Source organism: Tenrec ecaudatus, chromosome 4, assembly GCF_050624435.1.
Source record: "Tenrec ecaudatus isolate mTenEca1 chromosome 4, mTenEca1.hap1, whole genome shotgun sequence".
Classification (NCBI taxonomy): domain Eukaryota; kingdom Metazoa; phylum Chordata; class Mammalia; order Afrosoricida; family Tenrecidae; genus Tenrec; species Tenrec ecaudatus.
The window spans coordinates 104,270,877-104,289,329 of NC_134533.1; the positions used below are offsets into that span (position 1 = coordinate 104,270,877).

The window sequence follows — 18,453 nt, forward strand, 5'->3', positions numbered from 1 at the left end:
CACAATAGCTTTGGTTTGAAAGGACTGCATTTGAAAGCAATGGCTTTCTCAAAACAACTCGCAGTGCCTCTTTCTGCTATGAAAAGACATGTGTTAGTCTGGGTGGACTAGAAAAACAAATCCAAGGAGACTCATGTGTGTATAAGAAAGAGCTTTATATACAAGAGCAACTGTACATTAAGAAAACATCCCAGATCAAGTCCATAAGTCCGACATTAGCCCATATGCCTGATACCAATCTATATAGTCTTCAGATTCATGAAGCAGAATGCAGGACGATCACAGGCCAGTGGGGGCAGTCTTGTGCATTCAGTGGCAGAAGAGAAGCACCTCAGCGCTGGCAAGGGTCTCCATGTGGCTCCTCCAGTTCCCAGGGCACGGGCTCTATCAGTATAGTGCCATCTGTCTTACCAGTAGAGCGTCTCTCTCAGTGTGAGCAGAGAGAGAAGTGTCCCCCGCCTCCAAGGAGGAAGTACTGGATTTCCCAGAATGCTCAGGAGAAGGGCATGCCCACACAGAGGCCTCACTGTTTATATCCTGATTGACAGACTAGACTCCACCCCTTCACTCTTAATCCTCAAAATGACAAACGATTCTATAACTACCACACACCATAGAAGTTGTTTGTTGTTGTTGTTAGATGTCACCCAGTCAACTCCAACTCATTCCAAACCGATGACAACAGAAAACTGGCCTCCCTGCACCATCCTGACAGTTCCATGGGGGCAGCCACTGTGTCCATCCATCTCACTGAGGGGCTGCCTCTTTCCCTTGTCCTGCTGCTTTTCCAAGATGATGGGTTTTTTCCCCAGAAACTGGTCTCCGCTGATAACATGTGCTAAGTACGTGAGACGACGTTTCCCCATCCTCCCTTCAAAGGACCCTTCTGGCTGCACTTCCTTCCTTCAAGACAAATAAATGCGTATGTTCTCCTGGCAGTCCATGGTACTTCCAGCATTTTTTGCCAGCACCATATTTCAAATGCATCAATTCTTCTACAGCCTTTTTTACTCAACATCCAACTGTCACCTACATATGAGGTGACTGAAAATACCATGGACTGGGTCACACATCCCTTCTCCTCAGAGACTACCGTTCTCTTCAACAGCTTAAGGTCTTGTGGAGCAGACTTGCCCAGTGATTTCTTGACTGTTGCTTCCATGAGCATTTTTGTGGATCCAAGTAAGAGCCAACTCTAATGTTCTGCTTCTCGTGATATGATCTATTAGTCTCATTGTGAGAATTTGAGGTTGTTTTTTATATTGCGCTACAATTTACATGGAAGCTTACACTTCTTGATCTTCATCAGCAAGAGCTTCAAGTCCTCCTCACTTTCAGCAAGCAAGGTTGTGTCATCTGCTTATCATAGGTCAATAAGCCTCCCTCCGATCCTGACGTTCTTCATATAATCCAGTTTCTCTGATTACTTGCTCAGCATACAGACTGAATAAGTATGGTGAAAGGATACAATTCTGACACATGCCTTTCCCAATTTTAATCCATGCAGTATTTACTTGTTATTTCTTATTGACTGCCTACTACTGCTTCTTGGTCCATAAACAAGTGATACATAAGTCCAATGAATAGTTATAGAATTTTCATTCTTCTCAAGGCTATCCATAGTTTATTATGATCCACACTGTCAGATGCTTTGCATAGTCAATAAAACACAAGTGTTACTTGACAGTGCTTCTCTTGGTAAATCCTCAAATCATCTGTGAATTTTAAGACACTTTCTTCAATTACATGTTTATTTCTAGACATGGAAAACAGTTTTACAGGGAACAGTAGATTAATGTGTTACCTGCAAAAATGTCTGGAATACATTGATCAATAATATTCTTTGAGGTTCTTGATTGATGCCAATGGTCTCGTCTTTCAAGTCGATGCTCACAGTGACCTTACAGGACACAGTGAAAGTCCCCTTGTGAGTTTCCAAGACTGTAACTTTTTAAAAAATCTTTTATTTTTTTATTGGGGGCTCTTACAGCTCTTATAACAATCCATCCATCCATCATGTCAAACTCATCTGTACATATGTTATCATCTTTTCCAAAACATGTTCTTTCTACTGGAACCCTGATATATGGTTTCAACCCTCTCTAGACCTGTGAGCTACCCTGAGAAGCCAGATGTCAGAACTGAGGCAAAGTATCCAGCTGAGTTGATCTAATTGTTCAATTACAAAACTGTGAATCATAAAGGACTATTAGCATAAGGCACTACGTTTGGAGATAATTGGCTAAGCAGCAGTAAGTGATAAACAGGAGGAAAACCAGTTGTTTGGGGCATGACTATGACAGATGCCTATAGAACTACATAGAAACATCAAGCTGGCATTTGAATATTGTGCCATGAATGATTTTATATGGTTATTCTAGCAATAGTCTTTGTTAAACTCCCACCAATCATTGGTTGGGATCACGCAGATAGGGTGTGTGCACTCCAATGTGGGGATTAATCCGTTTTCCCATCCTGGTGGATGGTAGTCTCAGAAGCAAGAAATGGGATCTCATTGCCATTGAGAAGCTAGGAATAAAGCACATCCTTTGGACCTTAAGGATGTTTGCTAAACATCCTCAATCCAGGAAATGGAAAAGCAAAGACGTGGCAAAGGAGCAGCCAAAACAAGAGCCACTGCATGAAACAAAGCGGTGGGCTTCCCAGCTTATAAAGCCAGCGAAAGGGAGTGCATGCAGACACTCTTGATCGCTTGGGGTTCCCTTGCAGAGTGCCTCCAGGTACTGAAATGAGGGAGCTAGGTTTGCGGACACCTGAACTAGAGTGGAGCAGAGGTAGAATCGAACACTTTGAGGATGGGTCCTATGGCCTTAGGGATTTAGCTGCTGCGCTAAAGGAGCTTTGTAACTTTATCTGAACAGAGGCCAAAGGGCTGTGTGGCAATAGGCTGAGGTCCAGAGAGAAATGTGCCTTAATTCATGGCTGAAAAGAACTGATCATGATGGAAGAACTGTGTCCTGCCCATTTCTGCCTGAATTGTAACACATATTGACACCAATAAATTCTATAATCATATTGGGTGAGTTGTGTGTGGCCATTGTAATGAATTATTGAACTCCGCAGAAAAATAGAGCGCTATGGGAGGAGCAGGTGGTATTAGAATTGGTAAAGATTAGAGAGTGGAAGCCTGTCTGGCCACTGCTTCATAAGAACAAGTTCTGGGTTGATGTTGAATTTGGTTCTCTTTACCCCTTCTGATGTCAGAGGAAGTCACACAACTCCCACCCCGTTTTTACCCATATATTTGGATATACAGAGGACCTTGGTGGGTGGGCACTGGGCTATTAACCACAAGGTCAGCAGTTCAAAGCCACTAGCTGCTCCACAAAAGAAAGACAAGGATTTCTACTCCCATAAATGGTTAGTCTGGGAAACCCAACGGAACAGTCTTATCCTAAGATGAGGTCACTATGAGTCAGCACTGATTTGATGGCAGTGAGTAACCCCTCGTGGGAGTCCCACAACCCCCACACCATTTTTATACCTATATTTGGACACATGAGTAGATGGAGTTAAGGGACGAGGACCAAAGATACAAATTGGAGAGATATCCTCTTTAATCCAGTTGGCATTTCCCACTGTACTTACCATTTTCTAATGTTCCCCAGATACGTTTCTCTCGCTCTGGTTATTTTCTGGCTTTCCCCGATACAGTGTCAGGTCCTCAAAGGCAGGGGCTGTTATTGTTCATGAAGATAGTCCATGCACATAGTATAGGAACTGGCACACAGTAGTCACTTGCATATTTGCTGAATGAACCAGCTCACACACAGTAATTAAGATTGTTTCAATAATGAGATTACCTTGGAAGCGGAGTTCAGGATTGCATGAGGTTGGAGAATGGGCATGTTGTCCTCCCGTAGCGGTTAAAGAGATGACGAACATCAGGAAATGCTGCCAGTCAGGAGAAAGGGCAAATAAAAGAAAGCTCTCGACGTGGGTCAAGTGTTTCAAGAAAGGGAAGGATCCAGTATCTCCATCATGCTCAGGTACAGTAGCAGCATGGAGGATGACTGGGTTTTCAGTGTGGAAGGTCACCGACAACCTGGCCTACAAGTTTTGAGAGAAGGGAGAGGATAAAGCCTGCCTGACGTGAGAATGAGAGGAAAGGAAAAGGACTGATTGATTTATTTTAAAATAAAGTGTACTTTCAAGTGGACAGGAGAAGCAGCTCCAGGGGGATCTTAAAGCTTCTTGTTCAAAAAACAAGACACATTACAGGATTTTTCTTTCTCTCTTTTTTTAATGCTAACAAGAGTGCTCTTATAAAGAGGAAAAGTAGTAATACCGAGAGTAGGAACATTTTGGTCTGTGAGAAAGGATAAGATCCAGCACATAAGCTGAGTGGATTGGCTTTAGAAAAGAAAAAATAACTTATCTAGAGTTAGCAAGAAAAAAAGTAGCATACATGGGTGCAAATGCAGACAAAAAGATAAATGGTGATAATTCTCTTTGTCTCAGTAAAACAGTAGGCAAAGTTAACAGCTGAGAATGGAGAGAGGGGAGGTGTGAAATAGTTCTTTAGCACTGTATGCCAATATACTTGGGTGCAAATCTCCGTTTAGAATTTATTATATTGTGCTATAGTTACTCATGTACATGTCATGCTCCACACTAAACTGTAAAATGATTTAAGGTACGGTAAGTACTTTTACTGCTTGTATATGTAAGGATTAAACAGTGTTCGGTTAACTCAATGAATGAATTACAGAGTTACAGAGATTCCTTAGAGACTTTGTACTAAAACCAAGAATTTGAAAACAGCAATAAATACAATACTAACAAGTATCTACTTAATAAATACATCCACCACTCACTTATTGACAGTTAGGTTCTGAAGACCCAATCATCATGCAAAAATGATAAAACAGGCATTATATGAAAAGTGGAAGATGGCAACATCAGATCACAAAATGGAAATTTTATCACCAGATAATTTGTCAAATTATATTACATCATATCAATGATATATACACATATCATTACCAAACCACTGAGAATTATGGCCAAGACGGATGACACATGAAGTTAACCACTGCAGCCAGCCTTACTCTTACCTTGCACACCGGCCCTCATTGCTGTCAGATGAACACTGTTGTTAGGTGCCATCGCTGACCCATTGGACCGTGTGCACAGCAGAGCAAAACAGCTACGCTATGTGCAGCTAAGGATGGTCCCGCACCAGTCTTACAACAGTTCTTATGCTTGAAACCATTTGCAGCCACTGTGTCAGACCATCTTGTTAAGGGCCTTCCTCTTTTCCACCACTCTTGTATTTTATCAAGCATGATGTCCTCCAGGGACTGGCATTCTCCTGACAATGTGTCCAACATACATGAGACAAGGTCTCGCCATCCTTGCCTCTAAAAAGCATTTTAGTTGTACTTCTTGTAAGGCAGATTTGTTCTTTTTAGAAAATTTTTATTCACTACTTTTATTGGGGGTTCTTACATCTCTTATCACAATCCATACATTCATCCAACGTGTCAAGCACATCTGCACATATGCTGCCATCATTGTTTTCAAAGCACTGATTTGTTTGTTCTTTAAAGATCCAAATAGATTTTTCACTCTTGTCATAAATGTGAAAATGTCAACCATCAAGAGAGTCGATAGGTGAGGAGGAGATGTAAACTCAAAAGCTGTAAGCTTCACATTTTATATGAAATAAAAATGTATATGCTTCAATTTATATGTGAAATTTTAAAGTTCATTTTTAAATTTCAGATAAAAAATGTAGTATTCTCTTTTTAACACACTGAAAATAGGCTGTACACCCTGGTGGCATATTGGTAACACAAGGTCAGCAGTTCAAGTCCATCAGCTGTACCCTGGGAGAAAGGTTTCCTACTTCCCTTAAGAGTTATAGTCTCGATATGTAAATTATGTGCTAATAAAACTGTTGAGAAAAAAAGAGTTATAGCCTAGGAAACCCATAAGGCAGCTCTACTCTGTACTTTAGGATTGCTTCAAGTCAGTATCAACTTGATGGCAGTGAGTTTGCTTTGGGTTTGGCAGTATATTCTGAGTTACCAATAATAAAAATTACCATGTCATTTGTAAGTTATTCTGGAAGTTATTCTACCACGGTTCTGGGTAGTCAAAATGCTAAGGTTTTAGTTCCAGAAATCTAGCATTTCGTCAGAGTTACTACAAAAATATTTTACTGTTAAGAAAGAGTCGGACCTACTTCACCTTCACGTCATGGCCATGGCATCGTCTTCGCTGCATACCAAGTGTGAGAACAACAACAACCATCAAGAACCTTCATAAAGTGAGACAACAGAATTTGCTTCTGACATATACACTGTTCTCATTACTCAAGATATTAAAAAAATACAAATTAAAAAGATTTTGATAAAAAATTTTTATTATCATACAAATACAGAACTATAAACTGTGATATTTGGAAAATTTACTTGTATTAACTCACCAAAATTCAAAGACACAAACAATAATAATGGGATTATTAAAAGAAAAATCTAGAAATAAAAGCAAAATTACATCATACATGTGGTTATATTTTCATTATCACTTGATTCTTTATTAGTTTAAAGACATTCTTTTTCCTTTAATCAAAGAGAACCGCAGGGATATTATATGTTCCCGGTTAAAAAGTAAGAGTTCTTTAAGACTACCAGAAGAAATGTCATTTATTACTGAATGTTCCAAATCTTCTTTTAAAAACCTGGAAGGAGAAAATCAATAGACTTCACAACTCGAGCAGACTAGTGGTTTCCTGGTCTTCCCACCTCTCTCTTCTCAGAAGTCCTTTTCTGTGATAACACACAGTAGGTAGACAGGAAGGTGAGCGCGCCATCAAGCACAGCTGGGTAGACTCCATGGGCACCGAAATGAAGTTCGCAGGTGCAGCTGGGGTAAGAAGCCACAGGATCCAGTGATGCACACTCGTGAGTGAGTGACAAGCTGCCATCTGCCACCACGACTCTATCCTATGAGCCGAGGGCCAGATGTGTCAGAGGTGAGGGAAACAAAGCTGAAAGCCTCAACATTTGCTACTCTTGGTGAAGTCGTACGGTTTCCACCACTGCGCGAACTGTAAGGCTTTCTTCCTCTGGTCTTCAAAGCTTTCTCGGACTCCTTTCCTCCAAAGTCTTGGCTCTAGGTCCAGCATCCCCCCAATGATTTCCTTGTAAGGAGAAACACACAAACCATGGATACATAAATAACACTGAAAAGAGGAAGGAGACTATTTCTGTTTATTCTGATATTACATATCTTAAATGCATATGTATCAGTTTAAAGTTAAATTATTTTCAGTTAGCTCTAACAAAGCAAAACCTGTGACTCTAGGCATCCTGTTGCGGTCTCCTGTCAATTTATTGGCGCATTTGCTGTTAGCATAGCCACCAAACAGTAGCAACGGGAGGGAGACAGCGAAACGTAGTTAAGTCTGTCTGAATAGCATGGAAAATAGTTTAGAGAAAAGTTGGTCAACATGTAGCAATTATTAACTTAGTTGCTCAACTATAGCTGAATCTCAGACCCAGCATATTTCTATACAATTCAGTTTCTCCTACCATTAACTGGAGATCTTTGATCAGAAAACTGAAGCCACATTTTAATACATTTAATAATGTATGTAAACAGAGAATTAAAATTTAGAAATCACCTTTAAAAAGTCACATTCCTAAACTTTAAAACAAATGACTTGGAATAGAAAATGCAAAGTTCTTGGAAAGCTGGAATTGACAACTTCTGTGTATTTCCCACACACTTTTTGAAGCCCCTTCCTTTTATAGCTACTTGCCTGCAGAGAGCTCTTAATGACACTTGAAGGAGGTGTGGTGGGAGCCGAATCAGCTAGGACGGTCATGTAGAATAGGGAAAGTGGCAAAGCAGATAAAGAATCTGCTTTCAAGGCTCCAGGAAAAAAGGAAAGACTCTTACTTGTTAGATGAATTTGGGGACGTTTCCTATCATTGGGAAAGGGAACTGAGGGGGCAGAAAGAGACAGAAGACAGCCAAAGGATAGATAATTCTAGGTGAAATGAAGTGTTTCTCAGTATCATCCAAGTGAGCGACATAGATTAGGAAAGCCTAGCTTATAAACTAACCAGAAGCAACGTCTATATACAAGTTACAGATCAAGTTTTATCTTATGGCTGTCCTCAAAGATCAATTCCTATTCTGACTCAAGCAGCTGTTGGTGGAAACCGGCCAGCCCACCAGTCACTTGTTCCCAAAGCAGCCGCTTGAACGAGCCGGCTGCAGGAGTTCTTGGAGCCATCGGCTGCTTCTTGAAAAGCAAGGCTTGGCGAAAAGGATCAGTGAAGGGACACAAATTAGGAAAACGTTCCTTCTAACCTTAAACTGTATGAACTATAAACTATAACACATGGCAAAATTGAAAGGGGTCACCTTCCAAGTCAATTTGTCACTGTCGTGTGCCACTGATTTGATGGCCACCCTCTGGAGGGAAGAGACTCAGCCTTAGAAGCAGACGGCCACGCCTTCCCCATATGAAACAGCCAGGGGGGCAAAGCACAGCCTTGGGGCAACAGGCACTATGCCTCTGCAGCACCAGGGCGCGTCAAGGAAATGTATTAGAAACACACCCTGTTCACCAGAATCAAACTCATTTTATAATAAATTTAGTCATAAAGCTTTCAGTTATAAAACATTTGTTATAAGGTGCTGTTAAGCGAAGTCCAACTCTTAACGAATAGGTACCACAGAACAAAACCCTGGCCAGTCCTGGGCCCTGCTTTCAACTGTTCTTATGCTAAAAACATTACAGAATAAGACAATTTTTTAGAGAACTGACAATACATTTCTGGTTAACTTTTTTCCCCCTCTCTCTAGTTAACTCTTCAAAACAATTCTGGAAATTTCTCAAACAAGCGTCCGCAATAAATCTCAGTGGTTCAAATATACATTTGATCCCAGGCTACTGGTTAGCCCAGTCAGGCCAACCGCATACGACGCTTTTGATAGTCTTTGCAGCACATGCTCACTCACTCATCTGTGGCAGAGACCCGTACATAGGAGATGAAGGTGGGGTGAGTTCATCAAGGTCCCTCCAAGTCAGAGGGACTGGCTCCCCAGACAGTGTATGAGGGCGTTGTGGGGCTTCACCGGCATAAAAAGTCATTGCTCCCTCTTTTCTTGCCTCAAATACTTCTTGACTGCCTCCGTTGCTGCATCAACACTATTACAATCCGGGATACTCATTTTTACTCTTCCAGATACGTCCAAGGACCTGTAATGTAGGGACTGTACCCTCAGAAGGCACTTTGTAGTCATGGGAAAACCCTGACAGCTGTGAACTGTAGCTTCTACTGCTTGCCAAGAAACTACCTGTGTGAAATGAGTCATATATTCTTCTTGGACTGTATTGTGCTTAGCTATAAATGCAGAGGTGAGATCATTTGTTCTCTACTTCAGCCACAAGTGTATGTACCCCCAACCCTGTCACTCACTGATGAATACCAAGATCCTGAGCAATCACAGAACTGCGCTGCAGCTCATTGCCCTCACCTATGTAACGACAGCAATGATACTGCTGGCATAACAGATTTACTGTGGCCATCACACGGGTGCCTGGAACAGCACCTGGATGGAACGTTGTAGGCCTTGAATAAGTGGTGTAATTATCATTATTCTCACCAGGCCGATTCTAGAGGAAAACATCGGAATTTCTGTTGAAATTGTTAACAAGCCTCTGGTTCCAGAGTAACATTCTCAATCTGCTACAAATATTTTTAATCATCCTTACTAATAGTTCCTAGGTTCACTGTACAAACTAAATGCAGTAGCACTCACCAACCTAACCGCAAATTATACCAGAAGTTTTGGCTTCCCTTCAAAATAAAAAGGCTATTAAATTGCTAAGTACTAGAATTTTACCAAATTGCCACATACCTTTCCAAAGTAATGAGGAAATTTGTGTTGATCTTCAATGACATGGGCAAACCCTCCTTGCATACCAAAATCCACTGAGAAGTAAGGTAAGCCTCGGGGTACCTTAAATAAAGAGATAACAACTCGTGAAAGATGTCAAATCAGAAAACTATGTTTCATCCCCTCCACCAGCTCCCTCACACACCACCATCAGATGCTCTGTGGGAGGAAGACGAGGCTTTCTGCTCCCATCAAGACGTACACTCTTGGACACCCAGAGGGGCAGTTCTCCTCCATCCTACAAGGTTGCTCTGGGCTGGCATCAACTTGCTGCCAATGAGGTTTGGTTTGGTTTGGCGGGGAGAGCCTTGGCAGTTCAGACCCACCTGCAGCTCCAGGGAAAGAGGCTACCTGTGCGGTCAGGTCTATAGTCTTGGGAACCTACAGAGGGTCGCTGTAAGTTGGAATCAGCTCAACAAGCATCATTTTTGTGGCTTGGCTTAAATGCACAGAATTCTTTAAGTGTAAAGAATACATGGTGGCACAGACTGTGAAACACTGGGCCTCTAACCACACTGCCAGCCCTCCAGCCACTCTGACAAAGAAAGAGGGGGCTGTGTGCTCCGAGGTGTACTTCTACCATCTTGGAAACGCCAAGAAACCGCCACCCACTCTAGGTTGGAATGAACTTGAAGGAAGGGGGGAAGACCCGTGTATGAAGCACACTTCTCGCTCCAGGGATACTTAAGTAATGACCCAACTTTCTAAATAAAACGGTTCGCTTAGGTAGCCTTTCTCAGCTAGATAGGTCTTCAAAATATCTGCCAATTATAATCCAAGTCAATTATCTTCTTGTCCTGAGGGAAAGCAGGGAGACCAAAGGCACTTCTAACTTTTATATAGCAGAGTGCTTACTGTCGTTAGTGACAAACAAGTTCATCTCAAAAAAAGTCATTTTCTGGCCATATAGCTTTGCTTACATGTCCTGGAGATTTTACTACGATTGATCACAAATACATTAAAACTACAGAACACCAAACATTCATTGGTTGGTTAACCAACCTCATTTCAAAAGATCGCCAGAATCATCCATCATCTCCCCCACCCTCCCTCCCTTCTTGCCTGCCACTTTTTACACACACACACACACACACACACACACAGACCCCCCCTTCACAGCCTCCTTCCCCCCACCCCTACATATCCACCCCCACACACGCACAGAATCGGAAACTCTATGTGAGCTGGGGAAAACCACACTTTCTTGCTTTCGCTCTCTCTTCCACGCTTGGCAAGTGTTCAAGTCCTACCTTTGTCACTAGAAATTACTCGAGTGGATCAACGTATAGTACGTAACATCACTCCTTTCTATTCCCTGCACAGCCAGCATGTACTTATCTCGGCACACAATTCCATATTTCTACTTAACTACATATATTCTGTATTGTGTTCCCAAGAAGGCAGGCATGGAAGAGGTACAGTGTGGCAAGATGGAAAGAAGTTTTATAAAGCAAATGAAATTCGGATTCTTTATGATATACGAACTACATATGTATTGAAAATCATTTATAAAATTGTACATAATATAAAACACAACAAATGGTTAACTTTTCTTGCTCTACATACTTCCTTACTTTTGTACGCATTGATAATTAGGAACAACCTTGTCAATTAGGAACAAAGAAAGTAAAGTAGATACAGACAAGAGTCTAATTGCACCTCTTGATTCTTATAACCTCACTCAAGTCATTCACTATCTCTTGGTCTCACAAGAAATAAGAGGAGCTCAGAGCTTTCTGTGGGACCAGGTAGAGCAATGCAAGTAAAGCGCCTAACCCCGTCCTTGGCACTCAGAAGTGGCTCAGGCATGTCTGATTTTTGTCTTCTGCATGGGGTGCTTTATGCAAACAGGCAGTCAGAGCGAGAAGCTGGAAGGCTCTGTTAGGCAGATAGGCAGGAATGGGATGTCCATTGACGCATGCCCAGAGAGCCAAGCACGAGAAAAAAGGGCGGCACACTGCACATGCTCACAGGCCTAGGGTTTCCCCGTGGTAGGCATGGGTGGGCGTTAAACCTGGATCGGCCCACCTGGTCCAGGTGAATTCAATTCAGCCAATAGGGTCGATCTGGGGTCGTCCACCATGCCTCCCCATGGAATCCTTGAAAAGGCAGGAGCCGAGAGTCGGGGGGGAGAAGAACTTGAAAGAGAACTGGAGGAGAGATCTAACATAGAGTCGCAGGGAGAGTGATCTTTGCGTGACGCTGAGCAGTCTCTGCCAGGCTGCATGGTCGGGAGGTATTCTATGGGTGCCGCGTGAAACCTGAGTTAGCTTCTTCTAACTTTCATTAAACTCACTTGGATCACGAGCCAGGCTTTGGTGTGAATTCTTTCTCGCGCGGAGCCAAGGACCGAGGTGCAACTCTACCTCCATCTAACAGCTCCAGCAGAACCCGGCTGCCCTCTGGAGCAGACTGCTCCGTGTGAAACAGATGACTGCGCCAAAGCACGCAGACCCGCATCCACTAACAAACGGTGATTCAAGAGAGGTGACGCCAGGAAGGGATTCGTGATGACGGTGTCCACACCTTCGGTTTGTATTAAATCATGGTAGGAAGAATAACTACCCCTTCCACATATCAATGCCCCACTGCCCTATTTGCCACAAGTTTATATGGCGGAGGGATTCATTCTGCAGATAGGGTTAAAGGTATGTATTGCGCTGGGAAATTAGCCCCAACATAATCTATGGGTCCCTGTAAGAGGAAGACCGGAGGATCAGGTTCAGGGAGTTGTTGGACATACTAAAAAGAAGGCAGGCACCACAAGTCAAGGGATGCAGAAGGATTCTAAAAACTAAATAAGGCACAGGAAGACTGTCAGGGGAAGTCAGCCCCCACCACATCGTTACGGGTCCGGTAGGCGCAATTGTACAGCGATAATAGGTAAAGATCATAGTAAAGTTATAGAGAGCATGAGAAATAGAAGTATTGAAATAAATGGAGTCAGACACGATTCATGGTAGCATGCTCACCTCAGCCCGGCTTGGTGGTCTACTTGGAGGGAAGCGAGATCTCTAATGCTAGCCCAGGCTTTTTATATTCTCTGGGGATGTGCAAGCCCCCTAATTACAGGTGAGGACATAAGTCACAGGAAGGGGCTGTGCTATAGGTAATACAGTAATGAGAGGGAGTGGTCTAGGGACATACAGGCAAATAGAAAGAGGAGGGATTGGGGGTATACATGTGACAAGATGGGCGGATCCTAGATTTGGGATGGCAGCTTAACCTTGGATGCCACAGATCGGTTTGGCCTGTTCCCTGGCTCAACTGTCAGAGACCGTTATCAGTGGGGTGTGAACTCCACCTACAGGAACCAAGCTAATGGTCACAAGCCCCCACCCCTGTGGTGTGGGAGACAGCAGTCTGGCAGGGCCTTCCTTCAGGGAAAATGCCTGTGAGCATCTGACCTCCCCCCACAGAAGATTCCCTGCTAGAGTCTCCAGAGGGAATGGAGACCTTCTACCATCTTGATTTTAAAACAATGAAATCTATTTCAGATTCTGACCTCCAGAAACTTTACAGTAATAAGTCTGTAGGCATTTTACAGTCATTGCAGCAGCAATAGGAAACTAACATGCACACTAAGGCTCAACAACCAATGGCACACTGCAAAACGGTGCAATAAAAACACAACTGCTATTACACAGAAGACGTGGAAACAACCTAAATGCACCAGTGGAAGAATGGATGGACAGACTTCAGGAAAAACACAAGGAAATACTATGCACTGCTAAACAATGATGAAATTATCAAGCATTATCATGACATGAATGAATTTGGAGGGCATGATACTGCGAGCAGTCAATCACAAAAGGACAAATAATGTATGAGACCACTGTTATGGAAGAAAAATCCAGAGAATAGGTTGTCAAACCCACAAAAACAAACTCTGGCTGTTCCTAGGGGAGAAAGGGGAGGGAGGGAAGGCAAAGCAACAGACTAACATGTGGACAGCAAGTGACATGGCAAAGCGGGGCTAATGTCCTAGAGGAGGAGGAGGGGGAAGACAGGGTGGGTTGCTGGGAGCTTGGGTGGCTTGTTTGCATTGTTGAATGAAGGGGTGATCATCTGAAATGGAAACCCCCATGTAATTCACAATAAAAAATTTACAAAAGAAAAAACCGACAGTTGCTGTCACAAACTTCTCCTCTTCTATCTCTTTGCAGGCTGCACAAACTCTAGTATCAGAGTGTATGTGCACTCAGCACCTCCAGAGGAGGGGCGGGGGAGGACCTGAAACTCTGGAACCCCTCCTTACAGGTACTTATAAAAGCACGGGTGTCTGAATTTTTCTCTGCCAATCTTCCCTCCTTATTATTGTCCTTGAGTTTGCAAGTCTTAGTTACGTAATACTGCTCTAACAGAGATCGGTGCCTTAAACAGACGGAAATGAATTTTCTCATCATTAGCAGGCTAGAAGTCTACACTCAGAGCAGTGGCTGCAGGAAATGGCTTTCTCTGTTGGCTCTGGAGGAAAGCTCTCATCTCTCTAAAGCTCTCCTCCTAAGTGATTTTCACCTGGGAGCATCTTTCTCCCCCACTCCTGCTGGCTGCCTTGCTTTTCAAAGCTCATTTAGGTCTCCAAAGTTGCCCACTGACATCAGGTTAATTACAACTCCTAGTGATCCTACAGGCCGGAGCAGAATTGCCGTGCGGTGAATCTTTACGAGAGCAGAATGACTCCTCTTCCTTTGGCAGGTGGCTGCTGACGTGCCCTTGTGGTTAGCAGCCCAGCGTGCAACCGACTCCACCACCACCTCACTCACTCAGTTCAGACTCACAGGACAGGAGAGAACTGTCCCTGTGAATGCCCACGGCTTTGAATCCGTATGGGAGTAGAAAGGCTCATCTTTTTCTGTTACATGGCCGGTGGTTTCGAATGGCTGACCTTGTAGTTAACAGTCTGGATCACACGCTTGGCCACCAAGGCTACTTTCAAACGTCACAGTCTACAGTAATACGTCTCTTTACCATAATAGCAAAAACTCATTCCTAAAGAGGGTTATAATCACAGGCAAAGAATTTACAAAATACATTGGGGTGGGGGAGGACAAAAATCAATCTATTATAGAAAATTTCTAGGTAAACCTAAATTTTCCATGAGGATTTCCCTTTAAAGATAAAAATCAGTCCCTAAGGGGATTTTAGACTTTTTCAATTGTTATACACAAATTCCAAACCTACTGTCATCAAGTCAATTTAACCATAGTTAAAATAAAAACTAAAAAAAAAAATTAAGTTCAGAAATAATTCTCATGAAACCTTAATAAAGTAGCCTGATGAAAAATGGACCCCTTTTCATGACAAGTTGTTGAGGATTAGCCGACTCCTCGCCAAGGAACATGAAGAGCTGTTTTCCTGTGATCATCACACTATGCTGCAGAAAATTTAGAAGACCCAGAAGAGGCAAATAAATGAGCAAAAGGAGGCAAGCTTATACTCACACAGCAAAAACAAATACAAACACTGCGAAGGAATGCACTGCAAACACATGAGCCTCTATGATCAGCACAGGGCGGAGGAAACGGGACGAGCCTTGACAGGCTGGGCCCACAGTCTCTGGCTGCTGTGGGTGACTCTGAGCAGAACCGACTTCCCCAGCACCCCTCAGCAACAGCATCGTCAGCAAAGAACTTACTCAGACGGAGGAAAGTTATGCCACCCTGATGAAACTAGCAAAAACAGGTGGCTTTTTACAAAAAGTTTAATGAGATTCTTTCAGACATGAAAACAAGGCAAAAAATTTGAAAACTCTCAAGAGCATTTCATTTCTAACCTTGAAACACTTTTATAATTTAAAGAAGACACTACAAAGCTTGTTTATCTAAAATAGTGGCCTATTTTGGAATTCTTCTGATTCTCAAATATCTTCACAATTCAATTCACATAATTATAGAATTTTACAGCTAAAGGGGACCTCAAAATTCCATCTGGCTCACTCTCTATCTCCTGCAACTCTCAAATGGGCTCAGATACAAGACTTCGTAAAGACTATTGTTAGAAGACTTTAAAATTGAATATACAATCACCATGCTTATAAGAAGCCCTGGTGGCAATGTGGTTATGTATTGGGTTGCTACCTGCAAGGTCAGCAGTTCGAAACCAACACCCAATCTGCAGCAGACAGATGAGATTTTCTACTCCTGTAAAGAGATACAGTCTTGGAAACTCACGATGGTCACTATGAGTCAGCATCAACTCGACCACAGTTGAGAAATCAGCATGTTTCTTATTTTTCCATATTGGCTAATTTGTAATATTATTAAAACCTGGCTATACAACTCGGGTATTTATGTAGAATTGTAAGAAGAATAAAAGGGTACGACATGGTTCACTGTTAATAATACATATATATCACAACATATGGTAATTGTATGGCCAGATCAAACCAGACCGGCTTCTAGCAGCAAGCGACCTTGAATCTCCCCCACCCGTGTGGAGCTGACCAGAGCTAGCTGAAACAACTAGCAGCAAGTGACCTTAAATCTCCCACACACACCTGCGGTGCTGACCACAACTAGCTGAAACAATTAACAGCAAGTGACCTTGAATCTCCCACACACACCCCTGCGGTGCTGACCAGAGCTAGCTGAAACAACTAGCAGCGAGTGACCTTGAATCTCCCACACATACCTGCGGTGCTGACCAGAACTAGCTGAAACAACTAGCAAGTGACCTTGAATCTCACACACACACCTGCGGTGTGCTGACCAGAGCTGGCTAATGGCCTGCTTTATTCTCGACCTGCCGCTCTGCAACCGGCACGGCCCGTTTGGCTCAGTGCCTGCACCCAGCATGGCCCATTTGGCTTAGTGCCCGCTTTGTTCTCAGCCTGCCACTCTGACCCTGGCACGAATACACCCAGAACCAAGAAGACACCTTACATTCCAGAAACCCGGACATATCTGTATCTCCCAATCCCTGACTACTTTACCTTATATGGACTCAACACAGCCCAGTCACCTGTTCCCTGGCCATATAAGCACCACCCCTGTAGCTTGGGGCGCGACTCCCTTGGCCAGGACACTGTGGACCATGGGACTTCACCTAGGCTGGATTTTTCTCCCCAATAAAGCCTGCTTGCTCTAATTCAACTGATTTGGTCTCTGGCGCCTCTCAACTACCTTACAGTAATAATATTTCTTTACAGATTTTTATAAGGAAATATTAACTGCCACTAAAATCATGTTTTGAGAGACCATTTAGTAATGACAAGGTAAGTTATTATATGAAAGGTAAAAAACTCAGACACAAAAAATGCATACATATTTTAAAAAGAATGCATACATATAAAGGAATGCATAAGCTAATGTGGTGAACAAAGCTGATGGTGCCCGACTATTATAAGATATAGCATCTGGGGTCTTGAAGGCTTGAAGTTAAACAAGTGGCCATCTAGCAAGGAAGCTACAAAGCCTACATGGAAGAAGTACATCAACCTTGTGTGATCCTGAGGTATCAACAAGATCAGGTATCAGGCATTAGAAGACCCAAAACAAACAACTATTTTGATGCAAATGAGATGGATCAAAGTGGAGCCCCAACGCCCATCTGTAGACAAATGAACATCTTCTCACAGAAGGATTACAAAGAAAGGACAAGCCAGCCATGGTGAACTACAGCCAGCCATGGTGAAACACACAACTTTCCTCTAGTTCTTTAATGCTTCCTTCCCCTCCACTATCATGACCCCAGTTCTACCTTACATATCTGGCTACACCAGAGCATGTACCCTGGTGCAGATAAGAGCTCTCAACACAGAACCCAGGACAGATAAACCCCTCAGGACCAATAGGAGCAGCGATACCATAAGGGTAAAGGGAAAGGTGGGGGGAAGGGGGAGAAATGGGGAACCAATCACAATGATCAACATATACTCCCCCCCCCCAGTGCCCCAGGGGATGAACAACAGAAACATGGGTGAAGGGAGACAACAGACAGTGTAAAATATGAAAATAAAAATAATTTATAAATTTTGGGGGGAGGCAGGGGAAAAAGAGGAGCTGATACTAAAGGCTCAAGTAGAAAGAAAACATTTTGGAAATGATAATGGCAACATATGCACAAATGTGCTTGATACAATTGATGTATGGATTGTTATAAGAGCTGTAAGAGCCCCCAATAAAATGAGTTCTTAAAATAAAAATTAAAAATGCATACATATTAAGTGATTGCACAATCTACAGGTCCATAAAAGGGAGAAAAGCACACAGCGCATGTAAGGGGGTTGTTTTGTGTTTTAATGTACTGTCTGGCCCAATTCACTACCACAGACACAGAAAAAGCACTGTAGACCATATTTTACCTCTGAATTAAAGCTATGTTCTCTTCAGCAATGCAATGAAATACTAACATGCTGAGGAGGATATAGTTAGCTTACTAAGAAATCCTGTCCGTCTCATGTATCAGGAGACTAGCTTTACAATGGAACAAATAGGGGAGGAATATTTTAGTGACATCTACTAGAACAAACTGCAAAAGGAACTGCTGCGGTCAAGGACATGGTGA

General features: G+C 42.8%; 1 protein-coding gene across 1 annotated transcript in view; it reads right to left on the reverse strand.

Moving 5' to 3' along the window:
- Window positions 1-6,430: 6,430 nt before the first annotated feature.
- The window catches only part of CWF19L2 (CWF19 like cell cycle control factor 2), a 92,929-nt gene continuing 80,906 nt past the window's right edge, over window positions 6,431-18,453 (reverse strand). Inside the window, exons 17-18 of the mRNA XM_075546544.1 lie at window positions 9,907-10,008; window positions 6,431-7,171 (exon numbers count right to left, since the gene is read on the reverse strand). Coding sequence (XP_075402659.1) covers window positions 7,028-7,171; window positions 9,907-10,008 — 246 coding nt within the window. The 3' untranslated portion in view covers window positions 6,431-7,027. The remainder of the gene's footprint in view (window positions 7,172-9,906; window positions 10,009-18,453) is intronic.